The sequence below is a fragment of the Mustela lutreola genome, chromosome 17 (genome assembly GCF_030435805.1).
Source record: "Mustela lutreola isolate mMusLut2 chromosome 17, mMusLut2.pri, whole genome shotgun sequence".
NCBI lineage: Eukaryota > Metazoa > Chordata > Mammalia > Carnivora > Mustelidae > Mustela > Mustela lutreola.
The window spans coordinates 191,017-204,536 of NC_081306.1; the positions used below are offsets into that span (position 1 = coordinate 191,017).

General features: G+C 41.8%; 1 protein-coding gene across 1 annotated transcript in view; it reads right to left on the minus strand.

Annotated features, from left to right (window-relative positions):
* Positions 1–351: 351 nt before the first annotated feature.
* The window catches only part of ITGAX (integrin subunit alpha X), a 29,339-nt gene continuing 16,170 nt past the window's right edge, over positions 352–13,520 (minus strand). The window contains exons 21-30 of the mRNA XM_059154601.1: positions 5,635–5,751; positions 5,467–5,546; positions 5,300–5,383; positions 2,533–2,611; positions 2,315–2,422; positions 2,128–2,211; positions 1,811–1,924; positions 1,569–1,670; positions 1,192–1,302; positions 352–827 (exon numbers count right to left, since the gene is read on the minus strand). Of these exons, the coding sequence (XP_059010584.1) occupies positions 729–827; positions 1,192–1,302; positions 1,569–1,670; positions 1,811–1,924; positions 2,128–2,211; positions 2,315–2,422; positions 2,533–2,611; positions 5,300–5,383; positions 5,467–5,546; positions 5,635–5,751 (978 nt within the window). The 3' untranslated portion in view covers positions 352–728. The remainder of the gene's footprint in view (positions 828–1,191; positions 1,303–1,568; positions 1,671–1,810; positions 1,925–2,127; positions 2,212–2,314; positions 2,423–2,532; positions 2,612–5,299; positions 5,384–5,466; positions 5,547–5,634; positions 5,752–13,520) is intronic.

Consider the following 13,520-nt stretch of genomic DNA (forward strand, 5'->3'; position numbering starts at 1 on the left):
TACATCAAAAGAGCCATTTGCCATGATTAAGTGGTATTTGTGGTTCAATATTTGCAAATGGATCCAGGTGATATACCACATTAATGAAAGAAAGAAAGAATAAGAACCATATGTTCTTCCCAGCAGAATAAGCATTTGACCAAGTACAGCATCCATTTTCAATAGAAACTCTCAACAAAGTAGGTATAGATGGAACATACCCCAACATCATAAAGACCATATATGAAAGACCCACAGCCAACATCACCCTCAATGTGGAAAAACTGAGAACAGAAACGTCCCCTCTGCTGGGGTTCTATTCCTCCTTCCCAGCTAGCAATGCTGACAAAGCCTGAAAACCAAGTTTACAAATTCCAGTGTGCAGACATTTTATTTCCAGTTCAGGTTGGGAAATCTGGACCTAGATCCCTGAGACAAAGGGCTAATATTGACAGGATTTTACTAGGAATAAGGATGATGGGGAGGCACAGAGCAAGTCATGGCATGTGGGCATGGTTAGAATCCCGTTTTGGGGTTTCCAATTACAACCTTGACAGGACAAATAGCCCTCCCCAGGCAAGGCATGTAGTGTGGACACACTGCATCCTCCCAAAGGGAGAAATCAGCTTGACCTTAGCCTCACTCATGTGGAGCATTTCTCCTCCTGTAGGCCTAACTTTGGTGGTTGTAAGAGAACAAGAAAGCTTCTCAGAAGATAACAGGTTCAAGGGACAATAGGAGGTAGTTTCTTATTGGGCAACTTGAGGGTCAGAAGTCCCATGTTCTGGGACAGTCTGTCCACTTGCTTCTGCCATCATTTCTTTATACTGACGCTTGAAGAAGCCAACCTGTGGGGGAGGAAGGAAAAAAGGATTAGGAAACCCAGTGGAAGAGAGGAAAAGAGATGGCTCAGGGGAGAGGGATCACCATTTCTGGAACATCTACTCTATGTTCAAGCACTGTACTAGAATCTTTGGACATACTGGGTCATTTAGACTTTACCACGATTTGTGAACTAGGTGGAATCACCTTCAGAACAAGAAATCAAGGTCCAGCATGGACCAGACACTGCCTACAGCTACAGACAGAATCAGTGGTGGTGTCAACACCTAATCCAGGCCACTGTTTTTATGTTAATATTTGCCATTAAAAGAAACATGTAGTGAGGAAGGCAGTACAAAAGACAGGAAGAAGAGAGTGGAAAAGTCTCACCTTGTACAGGACGGCTGTGATGAGAGCCAACAGCAGCAGTCCTCCCACAGAGCTGCCCACAATGATGGGGATAGGATTGTAGACCTCATACTTCTCCAGCACCGTCTCCATCTGGAGTGGAGATGACCTTATCAGAAAGTATCAGAACTCTTCCTCTCCCAGACTCTTTCTAGGTTCACCAAACTTTAGCTCCCTCCCCTCCTTCCTTTTCTCCAAAAGGTGGGATATAGAAGCACTCATGGGCTTAGGGACAGATTTCCTGCTGATGGACATTCATCCTTCCTCCCTCCAGGCTTCTGAGCCTCCCACACAGCACCACAGATTTAGCATTAAGAGCCCTCTTACCAGCCTGGCCACTCCTACTACATGGTCACTACCTGAGCTCTCAAGAATGCCTCCTGTCCTGGAAGCTGGGAATACACGGATCTGTTGAACGTGATTTCAGCCACACTCACCACAGATACCTTCTTCTGCAATGTCTGCAATACAGAGGGGCAGAGCTGGGGACTATCTCTGGGAAAGGCTCAGAGGTCAAGTAAAGTCCTGGTTTGTGGGTGGCCACAGACACATATGGTCCACCTGGATTCAGGGAAGAGACTCTGCTGTTGGGCCCACACACCTGGCTGACCCAACCAAAACTGATGTTGCCCTTCAGGATGAAGTCAAGTTCCTCCTGGATGCCAAAGGAAGGGAGGTCACAACAGAACCTCAGACAGTCAGCAATGGAGCAGTCCTAGGAATAGAGAAGTAACACGAGGCTAGATATAGGTGGTTTTAAAGGTAGAAGACAGCATTAAACTGACTGATGAGAGGAGTAGCCACATTTGAATTCAAGAGGATTGTTCAGCAGACAGCCATCTGAATATAATATTGATTCCTGAATTAAATTCCTCTGAAGTGTGGCTTCAAGTGGAAATGGCCCGTAACCCTCCTTACCAGCACATAACTCTTCTGATTTTTGGTCAGGAAGTCAGACTTTGTGTGAACTATTCTCTCTGAAGAGCACTGAATGGAGGGATTCTAGGAAAATACAAAGCAAGCATTTCAATGGGGTCATTGGGAATTCATGAGGGACAGAGAGAATCCAGGTAAACTACATGAGCTGTACACAGTCCTGGAGTACCTGGGGGTGGAAGACCTCTAATTGTGTCCACACAGGTACCCCATTCAGCTTCACAGGCACAGAGAAGATGATGCTGATAGGCAGGTCCCTCTGTCCCAAGTTGTTCACCTGCACAGAGGACAGTGAGGGCAAAGACCATGTCAAAACCCATTTCTCTCCCTAATTATTGGATACCAGGTCCCTGCCATAGCCCCCAGTCCTGAGTCATCATCACTTACCTGGTATTTATGCTGAGCTTGGCTGCTTTCCTCCTGGTCTGAGGCTGAGAAGTTGAGGTACTTGGTGGACTGTTCAAGGCTGGTGAGAGAAAAGGCATGGATGAATTTGAGGTCCCATGAGGGCCTCCTAAAGAGTTCTGGCTAGAAGCATCACAGGATAGGTAGTCACTGGGGTCTTGGGGTGGTCTTCAATGAAGTCTATTACTGATGTTGGATAATGGGAGTGTTTATGGAGCAGGACTGGGCTTCAGACTGGGTGCAAGATTCTCAAAAAGAGCTCCCAACAGAGGAAACTAACCAGGGGACTGGGCAGAGACTACAGTGAAATGGACCCAGAACTATGTCATTGACTCACTGGAAAGCATAGGCCAGGCCATCCCTCCCTGTGACTGTTTCCCTTTCAGGCTTTCATGGGCACAGAGAATACTAGATATGCATGTGAGACACAGTAGAATTTTGGAGAGATTTATGCTGATGCTGTTGACAAATGTCTACTGAACACTACCCTTGTCTGGCCTCCCACAGGCCTTTTCTCATCTCCTGTTTCCTTGGCTTTTCTGGGATTGGAGCTTAGAGGTGAGGGAAGGTCTAACAGTAGACTGTTGGCTAGATCTCAGTGTAACAATTCCTCCTGAGGCCTTCCCAGACCCATGTTTGGAGACCCAGTGGCCAGCCTGGTCCCTTGAACATGTGGTCTCACCCCCACCCCTTCTTGCTCTACTTCTTAAGTATCTGTCCTTTGCCAGCACAGTCCTAAATCTAGACTACTTCTATTCTGAATTCTCATCCCTCTTCTGTGAGCAACTCCCCCCAAATGCCCCAGCTTCATCTTAAGGGCCTCTCTGAACATCCCCACCCACAGAGTTGGATCAGCAGAGCACAACTGAACTGTAGAGCCACATACACTTAGATGTAGTGTACCCTGCATATGGGTCCCCAGTGCACACTCTAGTAAGCAAGCTCAGAGCATGCACCTGGCCAGGCTGCTGAGAGCTCCTGGTATGGAAGTGTGAATTAGAATGTGAAACTGGGTGGAAGAGGATGTCCAATGAGTCACAAGGACAGAACTTGTACAACAGAATGTACCCATACTAAGCCACATGGGTTTGTTGTACATCATGAGTGTACACATCACACAAGGACAGGTCGTTACATCTGGTTTTGATTATACATAATAGAGGCTCAATAAACCTTTGTTGAATGTTAAATGAATTTATATAAAGCAAATATAGCCCTGTCTTAGAACACAGCAAATGCTAGGAAGGTATTTACAGAAGGAAGGTATATGCTCAAATATATTACTTGACTCCTAAATTTTAAACAACTCATCTATTATCCCTCCTGGAGCAGCATTTTTTTTTTCATTTTTTTAATTAAATTTATTTATTTTCAGCATAACAGTATTCATTATTTTTGCACCACACCCAGTGCTCCATGCAATCCGTGCCCTCTATAATACCCACTACCTGGTATCCCGACCTCCCACCCCCCGCCCCTTCAAAACCCTCAGATTGTTTTACAGAGTCCATAGTCTCTCGTGGTTCACCTCCCCTTCCAATTTCCCCCAACTCCCTTCTCCTCTCTATCTCCCCATGTCCTCCATGCTATTTGTTATGCTCCACAAATAAGTGAAACCATATGATAATTGACTCTCTCTGCTTGACTTATTTCACTCAGCAGAATCTCTTCCAGTCCCGTCCATGTTGCTACAGAAGTTGGGTATTCGTCCTTTCTGATGGAGGCATCATACTCCATAGTGTATATGGACCACATCTTCCTTATCCATTCGTCCGTTGAAGGGCATCTTGGTTCTTTCCACAGTTTGGCGACCGTGGCCATTGCTGCTATGAACATTGGGGTACAGATGGCCCTTCTTTTCACGACATCTGTATCTTTGGGGTAAATACCCTGGAGCAGCATTTTAAGGTCTTTCTTTTATCTACCTTCTCCCTGACACTCGGCTTCTGCAGCAAGCAGTTCATTTCTTCCTATACCTCCCAAAGGGAACTGGGAAAAGGAGGAATAGCAGTTCTAAAAGACCTATGTGGTGTACATCTGTTCCTTGCAATGAAGAATTGTCTTATCCAAATGCCAAGGTCTCCTTTGAGAATCACTGGCTAAGCTCAAAGTTATGGACTTTTCAACATTTAGCTGAGGCCTCCCTGAAAGGAGTCTCTAGCTGCTCTTGGGAATTCATAATAGCTTCAGGGTACAGAACCACAGAGAGGTCATTGATGAGATTCTACCTTGGATCAGGGTAAACTCCCTCCCCAACAAAGCTGTAAAAACTTTAAGACTGGAAAATGTCTCATATGTCTCAGGAAACCCAGGACAATCTTGGTACTTTTAAGAAAAACTTCTAAGAACCATAACCTCAGGACATCTGAGTGGCTCAGTTGTTTAAGCATCTGCCTTCAGCTTGGGTCATGATCCCACCTGGGATCGAGCCCCACAGTGGACTCTCTACTCAGTGAGGAGCCTGATTCTCCCTCTCCTTCTGCCTATACTCTGCCTACTTGTGCTGTGTGTGCATGTGTGAAATGAATAATTTTTTTAAAGGACCCATAATCTCTATTAAACGTATGATGTAATGATAATAATATCACAATTATTATCATCATAACAAGCTCACAATAAACACTCAATACTTGATCATCTACCAATAGAAAGGGTGATGATAAAACCTGAATGTCTCGGGTGTTCAACTGCTGCAGTGGCTGCAACACTTGCCTAGACCCATCAGAGTGGAGAAGTCATGTTATGGTACCTGCTAATCACGGTGTAGATGGCATACTTCACCATGAGCTCCATCTGAAAGGTGCTCTTGCTGGTCCTGGGAGTGTTATTTTCACTGGAGAAAGAGGAGGAGCCTAGTTGGTAAACATCCCAGAGGAGGAGGCAAGGTGCAAGGAGATCTAAATTCGCCCAGCTCACCTGCTCACATTAGCGGTCAGAAGCAGCCGGTCCCCGAGCATGGCCTTGGGGGAGACATCAAAGGTGACCAGGAAAGTGATCTGAGGAAGAGGCAGTAATGAGGGAGGTTATAGGGAATGAGATAGGGTGAGGGCAGGGGAGCTGGGGGTGGACACAAGCAAAGCTAACCCGGGCACCCTCATGGAGGATGAGGTGGTTGATGCTGCAGCGAGTGCTCTGAGTACCCTGGCCCTGGGCTGGGTTGCCATCACAGGTCAGGCGTGGGGAGTGTGGCTGCAGCTGGTTCTAGGCAAGAACAGGTGGAAAAAAAACAGGTGAGCATCTGTTCATATTCCAAAGAGACTCCATGAAGTAGTGATAGTTTCTACCTTCAGTGAAGTATCTACCTTCAGATTATGTTTTTTAAAAAAATCCTCACACTAAAAATAAAATAAAATAAAAATATTTAGACACTATTCGGTCAAACTTCTTCCTAATAGAAATGCCAGATTTATTAGAGTCTACCCCCTTTTTCTTTACTGTTCTTTTTAAAAGGCTTTTTATTATGGAAATTTTGAAACATACTTAGTAGGGTAGAGAGAGACTAGGAAAGTAACGCCCATGTTCCCATCACTCAATTTTAATTACTAGCATTTTTCTACTCTTTTTCGTTTGTTTGTTTGTTTGTTTGTATTTCCATTTTTTAAATCTATTTATTTTCAGCATAACAGTATTCATTATTTTTGCACCACACCCAGTGCTCCATGCAATCCATGCCCTCTATAATACCCACCACCTGGTACCCCGACCTCCCACCCCCCCCCCGACACTTCAAACCCCTCAGATTGTTTTTCAGAGTCCATAGTCTCTCATGGTTCACCTCCCCTGCCAATTTACCCTAACTCCCTTCTCCTCTTTAACTCCCCATGTCCTCCATGTTATTTGTTATGCTCCACAAATAAGTGAAACCATATGATAATTGACTCTCTCTGCTTGACTTATTTCACTCAGCTTTATTCAGCTCTTTGCCACTTTTTTCCTGAAAAATTTAAAGCACATTCTGAATATCACATCATTTTATCCAGAAATACTTTAATGTATGTCATCAACAGATAAGGGGGTTTTTTTGCATTTCTTTTTTTAAAATTTTTTATTTAAATCCAATTTAGTGAACATATACCATATTATTAGTTTCAGGGGTAGAATCTAGTGATTTATCAGTTACGTATAACTAACCCAGTGCTCACTACATCCAGTGCCCTCCTTAAAGCCAATCACCTACTTACCCCATACCCCCAACCCACTTCCCCTCTAGCAACCCTCAGTTTCTTTCCCATAGTTAAGAGCCTCTCATGGTTGGACTCCCTTTCTGTTTTCATCTTATTTTATTTTTCCTTCCCTTCCACTATGTTCATTGCTTTTATTTCTTAAATTCCACATATGAGTGAAATTATATGGTATCTATTTTTCTGACTTATTTTGCTTAGCATAGTACCCTCTAGTTCCAACCACATCATCACATATGACAAAATTTCATTCTTTTTTGATGGTTGAGTAATATTCCATTATAGATATACCACATACTCTTTATCCATTCATCTGTTGATGGACACCTGTGCTGTTTCCATAGTTTGGTTATTGTGGACATTGCTGCCATAAACAATTGGGTGCAGGTGCCCCTTCAGATTACTATGTTTGTATCCTTTGGATAAATACCTAGAAGTAAAATTTCTGGGTCATAGGGTAGCTCCATTTTTAACTTCTTGAGGAACCTCCATACTGTTTTGGAGAGTGGCTATGCCAGTTTACATTTCCACCAACAGCGTAAGAGGGTTCCCCTTTCTCCACATCCTCACCAACATCTGTTATTTCCTATCTTGTTAATTTTAGCCACTCCAACTGGTGTGAAGTTGCATCACATTGTGGTTTTGATTTGTATTTCCCTGACCCCTGATTCATATGTTTGTTGTCCATTTATATGTCTTTTTTTCAATGATTTAACTCTTTTTTTCATTTATTTATTTTCAGCATAACAGTATTCATTATTTTTGCACCACACCCAGTGCTCCATGCAATCCATGCCCTCTATAATACCCACCACCTGGTACCCCGACCTCCCACCCCCCTGCCACTTCAAACCCCTCAGATTGTTTTTCAGAGTCCATAGTCTCTCGTGGTTCACCTCCCCTTCCAATTTCTCCCAACCCCCTTCTAACTCCCCATGTCCTTCATGCTTTTTGTTATGCTCCACAAATAAGTGAAACCATATGATAATTGACTCTCTCTGCTTGACTTATTTCACTCAGCATAATCTCTTCCAGTCCCATCTATGTTACTACAAAAGTTGGGTATTCGTCCTTTCTGATGGAGGCATAATACTCCATAGTGTATATGGACCACATCTTCCTTATCCATTTGTCCAGTACCAGAAAACAAAAGCCCCAGTTTTCACTGAGTCCATCTCCTCGCCATAGGGGGCAGTACAACTCTGCCCAAACAGGGATGCCTGAGTAACAGTGCACCAATCCCCTCCACCAGAAGATAGGATGGAGAACAAGAAAACGACAACCCTAAGTTCCCTATAAAACAGGTACATCTTGCTGGGTCATGGTCAATACTTTGGACTCTGTACATTCCCTCAACTGCCCCTAAGGAGAATGACTAAGAGGAGGAACCCAAAAAAAGAATGGACATGGATAAAACCAAGATGTCAGAAATAGACTTCAGAGTAACAATTAGTAAGTCAGTATCTAGGCTTGGGAAAAATATTAATGACAATATAGGGTCTCATCAGGCCAAACTTTAAAATGTTATGAATGAAATGCAGTCTAAATTGATACTCTAATTGCCAGGGCAAACGTGGCAGAAGAAAAAAATTAGTGAGCTAGAAGATAAGATGATAGAAAAGAAGGAGATGGAGGAGGCATGGGAAAAACAGATTAAAGCCCATGAGATCAGATGGAGAGAGATTAATGACTCAATTAAATGTTCCAATATCAGCATTATTGGAATCCCTGAGTGGGTGGAGAGAGAGAGAGAGAGAGATTTCAACAAATCATAACTGAGAACTTCCGTAATCTCGGGAAGGAGACAAGCATTCATGTCCAAGAGGCACAGAGGACCCCTCCCAAGATCAAGAAGAGACCAATGTCATCACATACAATACTAAAATTCGCAAATCTTAAATCCAAGGAAACAATCTTGAAAGCACCAAGGGGGAAGAGATTTATATGTACAGAGGGAGGAGGAATATCAGAATAATATCAGACCTCTCCACAGAGACCTGGAAAGCCAGAAAGAGCTGGAAAGACATATTCAGGGTACTAAATGAGAAGGATATTTTATCCAGCAAGGCTGTCCTTCAGAATGGATGGGGTGACAAGGAGCTTCTAAGAATGGCAGAAACTGAAAGAATATGATCACCAACCCAGCCCTACAAGAAATATTGGGGGGGTTTCCTGTAAAAGAGAAAGACATGAAGAGTGATATACATCAGAAATTTACAGAGACAATCTATAGAAACAAAGACTTTACAGGCAACACGATGAAAATAAAATCTTATCTTTCAATAATCACTCACAACATGAACAGCCTAAATGCTCCCATGAAATGGCACAGGATTGCAAATTGGATGAAATGACAGGATCCATCCATATGCTGTCTACAAGAGACTCGTTCTGAACCTAAAGATACATCCAGACTGAAAGTGAAGGGATGGGGTACTATTTTTCATGCCAACATACCCCAAAGAAAGCTCCGGTAGCAATTTTCATATCAGACAAATTAGACTTTAAGCTAAAGACTGTAGTTAGAGATACAGAAAGACACTATATCATTCTTAAAGGGTCTCTCTACCAAGAAGATCTAACAATTGTAAGTATCTATGCCCCCAACATGGGAGCACCCAACTACATAAACCAACTGTTAACCAAAATAGAGACATATCGATAATAATATGTTAATTGTATGAGACTCCAACATTCTCCTCTCAGCAATAGACAGGTCAACTAAGATCAAAAAAGAAACAAGAGCTTTGAATGACACCCTGGACCAAATGGACCTCACAGATATATACAGAACATTATACCCTAACCCAACAGAATACTCATTGTTCCTGAGCATACAGGGAACAGTCTCCAGAACAGACCACATACTGGGTCACAAATCAGGGCTCAACTGATACCAAAAGATTGAGATTATTCTCTGCACATTATCAGACCACAATGCTTTAAAACTGGAACTCAATAACAAGAAAAAAAATTGGAAGGAATTCAAACACTTGGAAGCTAAAGGCCAACCTGATCAAGAATGTTTGGATCAACTGGGAAATCAAAGAAGAACTTAAACAACTCATGGAAACCAATGAGAATGAAAACACATCGGTCCCAAACCTATGGGATATGGCAAAGGTGGTCCTAAGTAGAAAATACATAGCCATCCAAGCCTCACTCCAAAAAAAAAGAAAAGAAAAGAAAAGAAAAATCTCAAATACACAAACTAACTTTACACCTTAAAGAACTGGAGAAAGAACAAAAACTAAACTAAGCAGGAGAAGAGAAATAATTAATATTAGAGCAGAGATCACTGGTATAGAAGCCAGAAGTATAATAATAGAACAGATCAATGAAACTAGAAGGTGATTCTTTGAAAGAATTAATAAGATCGATAAATCACTGACCAGACTTATCCAAAAGAAAAGAGAAAGGACTCAGATAAGTAAAATTATGAACGAAAGGAGAGATATCACAACTAACCCCAAGAAAATAGAAATCATCCGAAATAATTATCAACAGCTATATGGCAATAAGTTAAACAACCTAGAAGAAATGGATGCCTTCCCGGAAATCCATAAACTACCAAGACTGAAAGAGAAAAAAAAAAATTGACAGTCTGAATAGACCAATAATCAGTAACAAGAGTGAAGCAGTGATCAAAAACCTCCCAAAAAACAAGATTCTAGGACCTGATGGATTCCCAGGGGAATTGTACCAAATAATTAAGGAAGAAATCATACCTATTCTCCAGAAACTCTTTCAAAAAATAGAAACAGAAGGAAAACTTCCAAACTCATTCTTTGAGGCCAGCATTACCCTGATCCAAAACCAGGCAAAGATCCCATCAGGAAGGGAATTTCAGACCAATATCCCTGATGAAAATGGATGCCAAAATACTCACCAAATCTTAGCCATAGGATCCAACAGTACATTAAGAGGATTATTCACCATGACTAGGTGGGATTTATCCCTGGGATGCAAAGGTGGCTCAACATTCACAAATCAATCAATGTGACTGAACACATTAATAAGAGGAAAGAGAAGAACCATATGGTCCTCTCAATTGATGCAGAAAAAAACATATAGCATCCTTTCCTGATTAAAACTCTTCAGAGTGTAAGGATAGAGGAAACATTCCTCAATATCATAAAAACTATCCATGAAAAGCCCACAGCAGGTATTATTCTCAACGGGGTAAAGCTGAGAGCCTTTCCCTTAAAATCAGGAACACGACAAGGATGCTCACTCTCACCACTATTGTTCAACATAGTACTAGAAGTCCTAGCAACAGGAATCAGACTACAAAGAGAAATAAAAGGTATCCAAATTGGCAATGAAGAAGTCAAACTCTCCCTCTTCACAGATGACATGATACTTTATATGGAAAACCCAAAAGACTCCACCCCCAAACTATTAGAACTCATTCAGCAATTCAGTAATGTGACAGGATACAAAATCAATGTACAGAAATCAGTTGCTTTCTTATACACTAACAATGAAAATACAGAGAGGGAAATTAAAGAATCGATTCCATTTACTAGAGCACAAAGAACCATAAGATACCTGGGAATAAACCTAACTAAAAAGGTAAAGGATCTGTACTCAAGGAACTACAGAACACTCATGAAAGAAATTGAAGAAGACACAAAAAGATGGAAGACCATTCCATGCTCATGGATCGGAAAAATAAACATTGTTAAAATGTCTATACTGCCTAGAGCAATCTATACTTTCAATGGCATTCCAATAAAAATTCCACTGGCATTTTTCAAAGAGCTGGAGCAAACAATCCTAAAATATGTATGGAACCAGAAGAGACCCTGAATTGCTAAGGAAATGTTGAAAAAAAAAAAAAAAACTGGGGGCATCACACTGCCTGATTTCAAGCTTTATACAAAGCTGTGATCACCAAGACAGCATGGAACTGACATAAAAACAGACACACAGACCAGTGGAACAGAATAGAGAGTCCAGATATGGACCCTCAACTCTATGGTCAAATCATCTTCGACAAAGCAGGAAAAAATATCCTATGGAAAGAAGACAGTCTCTTAATAAATGGTGCTGGGAAAATTGGACAGCTATGTGTAGAAGAATGAAACTTGACCATTCTCTTACACCAAACACAAAGATAAACTCAATGGCCACAGTTGCCAAACTGTGGAAAGAACCAAGATGCCCTTCAATGAACGAATGGATAAAGAAAAATGTGGTCCATATATACTATGGAGTATTATGCCTCCATCAGAAAGGATGAATACCCAACTTTTGTATCAACATGGACAGGACTGGAAGAGATTATGCTGAGTGAAATAAGTCAAGCAGACAGAGTCAATTATCATATGGTTTCACTTATTTGTGGAGCATAACAAATAGCATGGAGGACAAGGGGAGTTAGAGAGGAGAAGGGAGTTGAGGGAAATTGGAAGGGGAGGTGAACCATGAGAGACTATGGACTCTGTAAAACAATCTGAGGAGATTGAAGTGTCAGGGGGGTGGGAGGTTGGGGGAACCAGGTGGTGGGTATTATAGAGGGCACGGATTGCATGGAGCACTGGGGGTGGTGCAAAAACAATGAATACTGTTATACTGAAAATAAATAAATTTTTTTATAAAGACCTCAAGGTGAGGCAGGAATTCATCAGAATCCTAGAGAACATAGGCAGTAACCTCTTTGACATCAGCCACAGGAACTTCTTTCAAGATATGTCTCCAAAGGCAAAGGAAACAAAAGCGAAAATGAACTTTTGGGACTTCCTCAAGATCAATAGCTCACACACAGCAAAGGAAACAGCCCACAAAACAAAGAGGCAACCCATGGAATGGGAGAAGATATTCACAAATGACAATACAGACAAAGGGCTGATGTCCAAGATCGTTAAAGAACTCCTCAAACTCAACACACACAAAACAGATAATCATGTCAAAAAAAAAAAAAAATGGGCAGAAGACATGAATAGACACTTCTCCAATGAAGACATACAAATGGCTAACAGACATATGAAAAAATGCTCATCATCATTAGCCATCAGGGAGATTCAAATCAAAACCCCACACTGAGATACCACCTTACACCAGTTAGAATGGCCAAAATCAATGGGACCAGAAACAACAAGTGTCAGAAAAGATATAGAGAAAAGGGAACCCTCTTAAACTGTTGGTGGGAATGTAAGTTGGTGCAGCCACTTTGGAAAACAGTGTGGAGATTCATCAAAAAATTAAAAATAGAGCTACCCTATGACCCTGCCATTGCACTACTGGGTATTTACCCCAAAGATACAGATGTAGTGAAAAGAAGGGCCACAGAGACCCCCAAGAGTTCATAGCAACAATGGCTACAATCACCAAACTGTGGAAAGAGTGAAGATGCCCTTCAACAGATGAATGGATAAAGAAGATGTGGTCCATATATACAATGGAATATTACAGAGCCATCAGAAAGGATGAATACCCAACTTTTGTAGCAACATGGACAGGACTGGAGGAGATCTTGCTGAGTGAAATAAGTCAATCAGATATAGTCAATTATTATATGGTTTCACTTATTTGTGGAGCGTAAGGAATAACACGGAGGACATTAGGAAAAGGAAAGGAAAAGTGAATAGGGGGTAACAAGAGGGGGAGATGAAGCATGAGAGACTGTGGACTCTGAGAAACAAACTGAAGGGTTTGGAGGGGAGGGGTGGGGGTTAGGTGAGCCTGGTGATGAGTATTAAGGAGGGCACATATTGCATGGAGCACTGGGTGTGGTGCACCAACAATGAATCTTGGAACACTTTAAAAATAAGACAAATTTTTAAA